Source organism: Symsagittifera roscoffensis, chromosome 3 (genome assembly GCF_963678635.1).
Source record: "Symsagittifera roscoffensis chromosome 3, txSymRosc1.1, whole genome shotgun sequence".
In the NCBI taxonomy this organism is placed as follows: domain Eukaryota; kingdom Metazoa; phylum Xenacoelomorpha; order Acoela; family Convolutidae; genus Symsagittifera; species Symsagittifera roscoffensis.
Genome location: NC_087064.1, coordinates 51,060,841 through 51,072,852, shown reverse-complemented (window position 1 = coordinate 51,072,852; position 12,012 = coordinate 51,060,841). Strand labels below are relative to the sequence as shown.

The 12,012-nt window shown below is 36.6% G+C and overlaps 1 protein-coding gene across 1 annotated transcript; it reads right to left on the bottom strand.

Moving 5' to 3' along the window:
* Nucleotides 1-1,072: 1,072 nt before the first annotated feature.
* LOC134842577 (uncharacterized) lies at nt 1,073-9,313 on the bottom strand. The gene is made up of 5 exons (XM_063858977.1): nt 8,905-9,313; nt 8,770-8,834; nt 8,648-8,702; nt 2,538-3,594; nt 1,073-1,865 (listed from the first exon to the last, which is right to left on the bottom strand). The coding sequence occupies exons 1-5, from the start codon at nt 9,229-9,231 to the stop codon at nt 1,279-1,281; spliced, it is 2,091 nt and encodes a 696-aa protein (XP_063715047.1). The 5' UTR covers nt 9,232-9,313; the 3' UTR covers nt 1,073-1,278.
* Nucleotides 9,314-12,012: the final 2,699 nt, after the last annotated feature.

Below are 12,012 nucleotides of genomic sequence, written 5' to 3'. Positions count from 1 at the left end.
GACTATAGTCTTCAAAAAATACGAAAAAAGACACCGTTTTTTTTCAAAATGGTGTATTTTTTTTCTGCGTGGTGTGATAAAAGGATCTGACGTAAAACTAGAATTTAGGCATATTCGACAGTCATATTAACAGGCAAATTGGAGAACAGATTTCGAAAAATGACTAGAAACAAAAACATAAAATATTCGATGCTGAAAATTGACTAGAAACAAAAAAATAAAATACTCGATAATTTTTTGAAAATTTAATATTCCGACTGAAAGGGCTTCAATTTAGTATATCACTAGACCCATTCTGATGATTATTTATGGTACCTGAATTTGCGCTGAAAAAATAACACACGGAACAATTACGGCGAACAAAATGAATATAGCGACGGCTAGCAATAAATTTGTGGTATCTGTTCTTTTTAATTTGGGTCATCAAGTAACAACCATGTAACATGGAATTTTTTGCCCTTTTGTCAATCAAAGAATTTGGTTTTTTAATTTTGATCTGGGAGCCGGACATCAATTTTAGATAAAATTATTTATTTGACCGATTCCTAAAATTTGATTTACGAGTTCAGGTACCGGGCCAAAAATGGCTATAAGCTAGTAAGCGATAATTCACTTGGCCTTACTTGCGTTACTTGCTACCGAAAATTTTGCAACCATAGTAACACTTAAAAAAACTTGCAATTCTTAGATTTCACAACCATCAAGAAAATAATCGAATTTTAAAAAAAATACAGTTCTAATTTACTTCAATTACCTTAAAGCATATTGAGAGATTATTACTTCCTGCTCATCCAGTCAATTTCATTCAGAGGTCAAGTGTCTGATTACATAATATATGTTTTTCTCAAAACCTGAATTTATGGAAACATGAATTAATATTCTTTTCTTCAACATGATACCAGACGTGATACCTAGCGAACTTTCTCGGGTAACTGAAAGGGCGTGAAAAAGTCGCAACCTAGGCCATAGTTCCTTCCCACTCTTTCCAAATGGTCGTAAGAATAAAAATTATAACAAGGGATGAAAAAAAATGAAGAAAATAAATTAATTCTAATGATTTGAATGACTTTCGAAGTCAGAAAACAATTGACATTCAACACATAAACAGTATATAACTCATAGGAATTTAAAGTTTATCAACAAAATTTTGCGGTGCAACAGCTCAGCTGGTAAAAAGACATTTTTGCAGTCTCGTTTCTTCCTTTTTATCAATAAGTTTTCTGTACAAAATTAAATTAAGGAGGCCATTCTAACATAGAATGGATCCTTTGTTTTCGATCAGTTTTCACCGGTAGAAGAATTATTCGATGTGAGAGGAGAGTCCGTCCTAGCGTCACTTCCTATTTGATTTAGCATCATTGGCGATTTAGTCGGAGTGGTTTCCAAATTTGACATCGATGAAGTACGAACTCCCATTGGTTGCATCACTACTAGCTGTGGATGGCTTGTGGCATTTTGAATGGCTGGTGGCGCAGATGACGTCATAACCTGGTTCGATTGCGGCTGGCCCGAGTCAAAAATCTGTGCGCTCTGGCTGCTAACTGGCTGTGTCGGGGTTTGCTGTGAGCTCTGCTGTGTTATTGAGCCCATTTGGGTTTTGAGTCTCTCAACTTCGCTCATTATAGTTATCAGTTGAGCCCTCCAGTATTCCGGGTTGCTGCTGGAGTCATTCTCGACGCCTGAGTCTATTGGTGATTCATTTACAGCATTATTTCTTCCTGTACGGTGTATATGAAGGTGTGTGGTGGATGGAGCGGGGGTTGTGACAGGTGTCATATGCATGTTTTGCATCTCTGGGTTGCCCACCGAGGAAGGTTGCTGGCTGAACTTGCCAGGAGATTGGTCTTCAGAGACACTGTTTGCATCTGAACAGTCATAATATTGAAACTATTATTTGAGACAACCACTACAACCATAATTTTCGTTAACATCACAATATGAATTTTACATCGCTTGTTTAGTGTTTTCGATTCTTGATTTTTTTACTTCCAAAATTCTCATATCATCTTTCGAACTATGAAAATACTGTAAATGTTGAAGACTTTTGGAACATTGCGTAGTCATTTCAGAAAAAAAGTTTTATGAACATTATCATGTGAAGCAGCGAAAAACAGTGGCGTTCCTCATGATGGACGGACCGATTGTTGGAAATTTATTTTCGGTTATTTTGAGTATTCAGAAATCGCGAAAGTTTCAATTAGGCAAATAAATTCAGGCCATCACAACTCATTTGACCGATTGCAAATTTAGCAAAAAAAAAGAAGAATTTTTATATAGTCTCAGATCTAAAACGCATTTGAAATAACCTTATTATTAAAAGGATACCGATTTTAAAAACTGGAAAAGTAAAACAAAAATTTACTCCACATCTGCAAAAATTTTTTAGCAAAATTTAACCTTACTTCGGTTTCTGATAAAATTAACTTAGATTTAGTGCAAAAACCATTCAGCGATTAGCGTTTAACGATTCTGATTGGTTCAAAATTTTCCATCTTTCGGTCCCTCCATAAGAATAGCTAGGGCGAAAAACAACTAACCGTCTTTTCTCTTTTTCAGAGGTATGATATGGTCGATAGGGGTACTCATGGAAACTAGGGTTCCAGTCTTCACAACAGAGCCATCCGGGTCTTGCTGCTGAATTATCATAGTCTTACATGCTTCTTCGAGAGCTGCGTCACTCAATTCGCCAGAAGAATTAACAAGACCTGCTTGATCTTCTGGGTGGAACATTATTTCGTGGTGCTTCAGATTTGCACTAGAGTTGACATCTTGATTGACAGCTGGCTGTGTCTGTAGAAACGTATTAAACGGCATGACTCCACAGCCTGTGTTCAAGTAAACAATAGGATTTCTGTTTTGAGTTTGCTGTACCAGAGAACCATTGTTAAGTTGGTTCGCTGCTGTCACCTGCGATCCACCTAAACTAGAGAGCTGATGAATTGGAACTATAATAGAATTTCGAGGTGCTCGGGTAGCAGCTGAAAGCTGATTGGACGCTTGACTCGCTCTATTGACTGACTGTTTAATTATCGTAGGATTCGCCGAGGGTATTATTCCCGCTGACGGGCTTTGTTCGATCGCAAATGAGCGCGATATCTGCTCACTGTATTGGGTTGTTCTCGGCCCAGATTTTAGCCTATTGACACCATGGTTTGTGGCTATTGGTTCACTTAGATCGATCTGTTCTACAGCCGATGGGTATTTTGCTCTCTGGGGGTTTTGTATGTAGAACAAGGGCGGATTCTGAGACGCGTTGTTTCGCTTTAAAGGCCTATCGATGTTGAAAGTAGTGCCATCAGTTTGCATATCATTGACCGATTCAAGTGGACTATTAGAATACTTTTGTCTGTCCCTTTCGTTTCGCAGCATTTTAATTTTTTGGTTAGCAGCAGCGAGGCACTTTTTCAGTTCTTCGTTTTCTTCGCCCAGTTTTTCATTCATTTGCTCCAAAATTGCAACACGCGCCTCCAGGGCGGCATCGTTAGTTTTGCGTTTTTCGCGAGACCTTTTTGCCGCCTCGTTATTTTTGCGGCGTTTTATCCAGTAGCCTTCGTCCTTAAGATCATCAGGAGTGAAATCTCGGGTTTTACGGTACTGAAATAACCATTTCAGTATCAGGTAAATTACACTCAAGGGCAAAGCGTAGCTTCGCACCACTTGCGGTACAGAAACATGTTTTAAAAAACAGAAAGCGCGTATTGTAGAAATTTATCGAAAATTATTTAAAGTAAATCATACAAGCAAACATTCATTCCGACTCCAATCCTTGTTTCAAATTGATTTCAATGCAATAAACTGCTCACATTACGCTTTTCAAACGTATTTGCAAAGCATAATTAACTCCGTAAAACCACTTGTTACATCAACGTTCAAGCTTATGTGAGAGGGGAGGAAAATGAAACCAAAGTTTGACAGCAGAAGAAATCAAAAACTTGGAAAATGGGGGAAAAACGTTTCAAAATCTGGTAACTAAATTTTCAGAAGCAAATCAAGACAGAATACAAAAACCAATTAAAAATTTAAAGAATTCGCACCATTGAACAATTTATCAATACAAAGATGTGCACGAAAAACAAAACAGATTAGAGGGGGAAAATCATAATTTTTTAAATAGATACAACGAAAGCGAAGCATTGCAATCTCACAAATAGAAAATGAGACGGAAATAACAAAGTCGAAAAAATTCAACAATTTTTTGGAAATACGAAAAAATCAATTTCAGAAAAACAACCATTAGCATTAATCAAGCTTTTGTTAATTTCCGAGTTGGACGCCCACTGATCCCAATTATCAAAAAAAATTGTTGTCAATGAAATTTTGAGCGATTAAATTGTTTGAATTTTTAACTTTTATACTAAAAACAGCCTAACTTATTTGCACAGAAGCGAAACGGAACTTCGCATCACTTGTAATACAAAAAAGTATGACTATGATTACCAACCAGCTAAAGGAAAGTCAAATCAAAAATTGAAAAAACGGACAAAAATTCTCCTAAAAAAATTACCTCCACAATTTGAAACTTTACAAAAAGCTTTCTAAAAAGAACCGGGCCGTTATACGGGACCTAAGCCGATAAAATTAGCAAAAGACGAAGGTCTAGAATAGTCGAAAATTCGAATCCCACTGAAATCGAACTTCAGGCATTTGACGTCTCAAGCATGGGTGTTACTACTGCTGTAAATGCGCAGAAAAGTACTTGAATTTAAAAAAGAAATAATTTTCAAGAATTTTAATGAACGGCAAGAAAAAATCAAAAAATAGCAGAAAGTTCGGCATAATTTCTTGGAACTCAATTACTAGTCCAAAACCCGAATACACTGTAATGCTTTATCCTCGACTAAAAAATGACCAAGAGTTAGGCATATTTGGTGCTCCGGTAACTAAGCCGACAAAAAATCAGAAAAATAGAAGTCCGATAAAGATTTTCCGCTTTAAAAAAAAAACAGGTTCTGCTCGGAGTCGAATTATTGACTTTTGTCTTTATAGGCAGGAGCATCCTCTCTAGGCCACATGAGCAAAATCGCGTCAGACTTTTGATTTCATATGAACCAAGGTAATTTGATTCAAGTGATTCTGTAAAACTAGTTGATAACCCGAAAAAAGTCTAAATTCCGGTTTGATAACGCTTGCTAACCGCAAGCTGTAAAATAAGTTCACTAAACCAACAACGCACAAGCCGAACCATATAGGCTGATTAAGGTTGAGTTAATCAACGACACTTGAGACTACAATGAAAACTGCTGACAGCGCAAAAAGTATCGAAGTGTGGCAACTAAGCCAACAAACTGTTTCCAAAAAATTTTCAATTTCAGACATCGAAAAACACAAGGTTCGGCCTGAACTCGAAACGCAGACAATACGGTGCAAAGGTAACCGCATTACCTCCAAGCCAAGTGAGAAGGCGCCTGAAAGTTGCTAAAAATCGTAATGGGGCAGCAACATGAAATTCAATTAAAATGTGCACAAAGGTGAAGCTGCGCTTCGAACAACTTACAAACTAGATCTAACAATAGATCTACTAGAAAAAATAGATCTAACAAAAAATAAAAGGCTAGACTTTGAATTTTAAAAAAACATGCCAAGACAATGGAATGTGAAATAAGCATCGGAAGAAAACTTACCAAACGATAAAAAAAGCCAAAAAATATCTTGACAGAAGCCCTTAAGCCAAAAAACATCAACAAGACTTGAGTTAATATGTCCCCCTCACCCTCAAACAATTTTTTCCGCTCGTCAAAAGTCGCATCATGGCCATTAAACCGATATAAAATATGCCAAAACCTATCCCAGCCGAAAGAAAAGGAAAAGAAACAAAAAAGCCAAAAAAATGTAGTCATGAAAAAAAACTCTAGTACGGAAAAGAAGTATACACGGGAAAAAGTCTAGTACCCGATTGCAAGACACATGCTCTCGCACGTATATAAAAAAAAGTTTTTACTGATAGTGCTTGAAGCTTATCACTCACTCCTTATAAATCACGAAATTTCACCGTTTCAAGCTTGATAGAAAAGAAAGCGAAAAAACGATTGAAAATAAGTTATTGACGAATACTTTAATTAAAAAATTATGCAAGACTCATATTTTCCGAGTAAAACATGTGATAAACAGTCGATCGAACAACGATTACCAAAAAATGACCGAAGTTCCATTAGAAAAACACTTCTCTGAATTTTCTACTATTTTATATTTAAGGAGGGCGATAGATTGTGAAAATTAATAGTACACGTTTTACCAACCGTAACAAAGAGGCGAAGCTGAGCTTCGCGCCACTTGCGATCCCACAAAAATATCAGTCCAAGCTGGCAGACAAAATAAAAAATAATAAAATAAAAAAACAACGACAAAAATTTCAAACTTATGCATGAAAGGATGATCAATTTGAAGAAACACAATTGCCGGCATTCAAAACAGTTCAGAAAAATTTATCGGGTCGTAAATAAGCCGAAAGAAATAGGGTAACACCCATTAGCCCGCAAGAAAAAAATCGTTGTCACGAAAACATTTTTGCAAGTTTAATGCTACTTACTCCTCCGGAAACACAGAATAAAAATATATTTTCCCTTCGAACGACGCCAAACAGAGTCTAAAAGCCAATTAAACATACGCCGAAACCAATTAGGCCAAATAAAGCTTCTATGCGAAAAAAGAAAACAACAAAAAAACTAACAAAATTGGGTAAACTTATAACTTAAAGAAATAAATCAATGAGACTTACTTTCAATAAAAACATTGGCAGCACTAAAAAAAATCTGTGACGTGGCAACTAAGCCGACCAAAACTCAGCAGACAAGAAATAGAATGACAATTTGTTGAAAATGAATAGTTCCAGTTGATCAGCCCAAAAAAAACAAGTCCTGGGCAAATTCCATCTTGGATTCTATGCACATCAAGGCGTATTCGCTACCTTTAGACCACGTGTGCCGGAGAAGCTCAGAAAAACAATTGATCAAAATCTAATCTATGAAATGAGTCAACTGCCTTTGTTTAAGAATTTTTCACCTGAAAAATAAAAGTCTATATCTCAATTTGAAAGCGCCTGCTAATGGCAAGTGGAAACACAGAGACGAAGCAGACATTCGCATTGCATGCGATACAATAGAAATGTAGCAATACAAATTAATTCGCATGAAATGAAGCAAAACCCGCTTTCAAAAACATGATAGAAACGTCGAAAAAAACTTGACCTACAACAATTTTCATGTTTACTCAGCAAATCGCAGCTGGTAAATTTACAACCAACATAAAAACAACTTTTGAATAAAACGGTTAATTAAATAAATGACATGCTCAAATTAATTCAGTAGATTATCTTAAGCACAGCTCGAAAGATCAACTAAAATTGGAGATCCTGTGAACAAAGTTATTTAATGGAAACAAACATAACCTACACAGAGACAGAGGCGAAGCAAAGCAAATCACACATTGCGGTACAAAATAGAGAATAAAAATACAAGTAAAAAATTCTGAAAAATGATGTTCGAAAAAATTACTTGAAAAAACACCTTGACAAAAGTAGAAAAATTACCGCAACAAAAAATATATATATATATGTATCGGATGACGTTCATTAACATCCCTTAAAAAGAGGAAATCATTAACCGAGCGGCAAGAAAGGCAACAAACTTTGCGACGAAATCTGTTGAGCCGAAAACAAAACTGTTGTCATAAAAAATTTCATAACATTTGATAAGTGTTTATGACCCATCCAACTGAAACACAATCCGATACGGATATAACAATATATAAGTCGATATAACATCAGCTGAAACTGTTTGAATAATTAAAAAAACGGAAAAATAAACTCCAAATCAGACATGGTAAATTTACAAATTTGTGAAGCTTCAGTTGTAGTGAACTGTTTAAATTGGAACAAAACCCATGCTTTGAATAGTAAACCAATAAAATCCAACCAGATAAAAACATGGCGTTTTAAAAAAACCAAAAAAATGAATCGACAGACACTAGGACGAAAACCACGTACACAAAAAAATCAAGAAAGTTTTTTGAAAAAATAATATAACCTGAAACGGGCTTGAACTAACGACTACTTGAGTGATAGTAATTTAATTCAAATTTGCAAGATGAAAGATCCTTTAGAAATGAAGATTCAGTGGACCAATTTGTTTACGGTAAAAAAAGTCTAGTAGTCGATTGTAATATCCTTGCTTATCGCAAGGGTAATTATACACTAGTGGACAAAAATAAACACGAATTTAGGTTTTTACCAAATAAAATGTCAGTTTTCAAGAACATTTTCTTAGAATTCCTTATTGACTGGGAGAATAACTACGCTTCATTATCTGCCGTTAGCACGTTTTCCAAATAAAATTGTAAATGCGAGGTGAAACATGTTTAGCAAGAAAACGAGCAGTGAGTGTGGACAAATGCACAAGGTGAAAACTTTGGTTCAAAAAAATCCAGAAAAAACCTTAAAACTAACTATAAGTACATTGCGATTTTCCCAAACTGTTTCCTCTCAGTTGATGTTAAAATTTACTTTTAAATCAAACAATTTTTGTTCTGTAAACCATTCTTGAAAATAGAAATTTTGAAGCGTAAAAACATGACTTTGCCCACTAGCGTACCTGGCCTTAGGATGAAAAAGTTTTTTCGATGACCTTCTAAACAAAAATTTAAGTCGACTAGCCTGTTGAGGAAACGTTGGGGACCTCTGATCTCTATTGTATTCTAGTATGGGATCCCTGAAATTGTAGTAGTCAGTACAGATGAAGAAAAAGATTCACTTGATTCATAATTTTCAGGACTTACGTGACTTGAAAAGATTCTGTGTACAACTCAGCGTGAGTATTGGAGTTAATTTCGCGGATGGTGCCCTTCAACAAACAAACCAAACCCAGTTTAAAATTTTAAAAGCATTATTAGCTTAAATGAAGAAGTTTTTACCTCAATGGCACCTGGAACTGATTCAGCCTTCAGCGAATTTACAAACGTTAAGTTACCATATTGATTTTGTAAACTCGTCAACAAATTGCCTTGAGAACTGCTTGCTGTTCTGTGAGCAGTATCAACAACAGTTGGAACTTGACTACTAGAGAGAACCATGACGTAATTTGATCCATTGTCAAAGACATTGTGATTGCTTCCGTTAGTCTGAATTGCTCGCGGCTCGTGGAGAGCCACTTGACATAGCTGTTCAAGTGAGCTAGAATTACATTCTTCTGAGGTATCCCGATGATGCTCGTTTGAACTAGAGCGGCTCATAGTTGTCATTTAGAATCATTGCTCTTTTTTTTTTTCAGGTTGTTCTCAAATACCTATAAGACCTACCTGAAATCAATCATACTAGCGTGTAACACACCTCCGGTGCTTCTAATTTTTGACGAATCAACAAAACCGCATACATTGGAAAAAAGATCTGCATCCTTTGAATGTACTCTGACAGCGCCCAATTACAGGGTTCGTAATTTCAGCACCCAATTACAGGGCTGGTAGGTTTTTTATTGTAACATTCGCCCAAATACTACACAGTGACGGAGCGTAGAAAAAGTACCTATTAACGACTGGCAGACGTCAGTTACCTTAATTCTACTCGTTTTTCACCGTCTCGACCTTGCCAGTTGATTTTCTGGTCTGTTTAGGGCTAAGTAAAAAGTTACTATTTTGAGGCCATCAGTCAAACGACTTTTGATCCGCTTTCGTTTACATGCGAACACAACCACATAGCTGAGTCTCGGATCCTCAGACTACGTGATTGCTATTAAAAACACGGCTCGATTAACCTATTTTACTATGTTTTTGGTGACAGTTCTATATTAAATCTATTGGAGATGGATTGACCCTTTCCTCTTCCAAGCTACTCATATTCTAAAATATCCAACAATACCGGTGTTAATTCAAGTTTTATGGCATCAGAGTAGCTAAAAAGTTAGTTTACTATAGTCTTCCACCATTGATCAGTCTCTGAGGGACCGAGCCTCCGCTTCCGTGTTCTCCTCGAGATAACGTTGTTATCACTCTCAATTCGTGGTACGGGAGGGTACTGCTCTCCACCACCGAAGCCTCCTTTCCCACTTATCTTCTTTCACTAAGGATCTTATCTTGCGTGACTGTCACAATAAGTGTGACATTCGACCAGAATGGACGAAAATGCAGATTCGAAATTTTAGCAGCTAGCCTTCCGAATTAGCGGTTTTGGAGGATTAGCGGTGTTATTGGAACGATTAGCCAAACGGCGAAGGCTAGTATGTTCTGGTGTTTCAAATTTTTAAATTTTCGAAGTATGACGTCATATTTCTGAGAAACGTCAGAAACGACCATTTTGGCAGAAAACCGAAAAAAAACACAACAACAACAACCACAGTAGTTGCGACGAGAACAACGAAAAAACTGAGAATCGGAATTAGAGACGAGCAGAAATAGCAGAGACCGTTCCGAGTTGCAACTATTGTGTCGCTACAATATTTGCAAGGCCGTTGCGAACAACGGTGAAGGGTAGAAGACAGCCTTCCGGAAGGAAAATAAGAGTCTTATTTCCCCGGATTCAAGAATCCGGAGGGGTCTCTGGACTGAAACTCATAGCATTTTACATAAACTTTTAGCTTCCCTATTATGTCCTAAATTGAAATTAATTAACATCTGAAATCATTTTGCTAGGATGAGAAGCTAGGAAATGGGGGAAAGGGTTGATCCATCTTCGATGGAGATGATGATTTTTATCTACTGAACAAAAACAATAATAGTTCAATAAATAGTAGTAGCCCTGATTTTAGGAGTGACCTCGTGGTCTGGGGATACTGAGACCCAGCCATTAGCTTACTACTTCTGCATGTAATTAAGTTAATTTGAGCGTTCTGGTCGAAGCCGGAGATCAGTAACGTTTTTGTCGACCCGATGTTGGAAAGACCACCAAAAGAACTGGCTTGGTAGAGACGGTGAAAAGCATGTAAAGCTCTGTTTAGACGTTGGCCAGTCGTCTTAGAACCTAGCTTTATTTTCCGTCGATATGTATTTTCTGGGCGAATGTTACAAAGAGGCTTCGTTTTTCCGTGTTTTTGTGTGACTGTTTTCCACTTGATTTTCTGTTGTTCTGTTTTTTTCTCAACTTTTTCGGTCAAAATGGCCGTTTTTCGTTTTTCTGAGAAATACTCGCTCGTTAATCGAAATTTTGAAAAATTGAATCTTCCAGAATATTTCGACCCTCCTTTCAAGCACTTTTTCGTCGTCAAGGCCTTTTCTCGCTAATTCGTGCTTCGCCGGAAGGTTGCGCTGTGCCAATCTGGCAGAATGGCACATACTCCCCGGACAGTTCCCATCAATGTCCCTATTTATCGCATAACACCGGGTTATCGTCATGTAGTGTTCCAGTTCTCTATAATCAACCTTACGAATGGCATTAGAAAATGAAATTTATCTACTCCACCTCAACTCACTACGTGTCACAAATGGCATCATACTACATCTCACTGCCTTTCAACATTTTCACAAAATTTGCACCATGAGGATTGTCCTAGATAAAAATTTCTTTTCTGACTATTTACGACATCTTGCCATAAAACTTCTTTTCGCTCTAGCTAATTAAAAAATTGGGACGTGTCACGGCCACGCACCCGTTAAAATTAACTTAACGTCACTCACCAAGTATAATCAGTTATTTATGCTCTCGTCCTTAATACTAAAACTAAGAAACTCTGTGGCTAGAAAAATTATTGAGGTACTCACCCTCTTCGAGCGAGCTTACCCAAACTTGCCAGATCGCCACACAGTGAACACGTGTCCTACACAGGTTAAGAACATCAGTCGTGTTTAAATAGGTAAATATTTTCACCTATGTTCTATATATATATATATATATATATATATATATATATATATATATATATATATATATATATACATAAAGAGCACAACTATAACTTTCTTTCAACAGTTTCAGCAATTGCAACAATTTTCAAAGTTTGATCTGACCAATCTAAATCAAAACAAAAAGTTTAACAACTTCAATAATCAAACTTAGTTGATTAGTTTAAGTTTTTGCACACGAAGACAATCAAG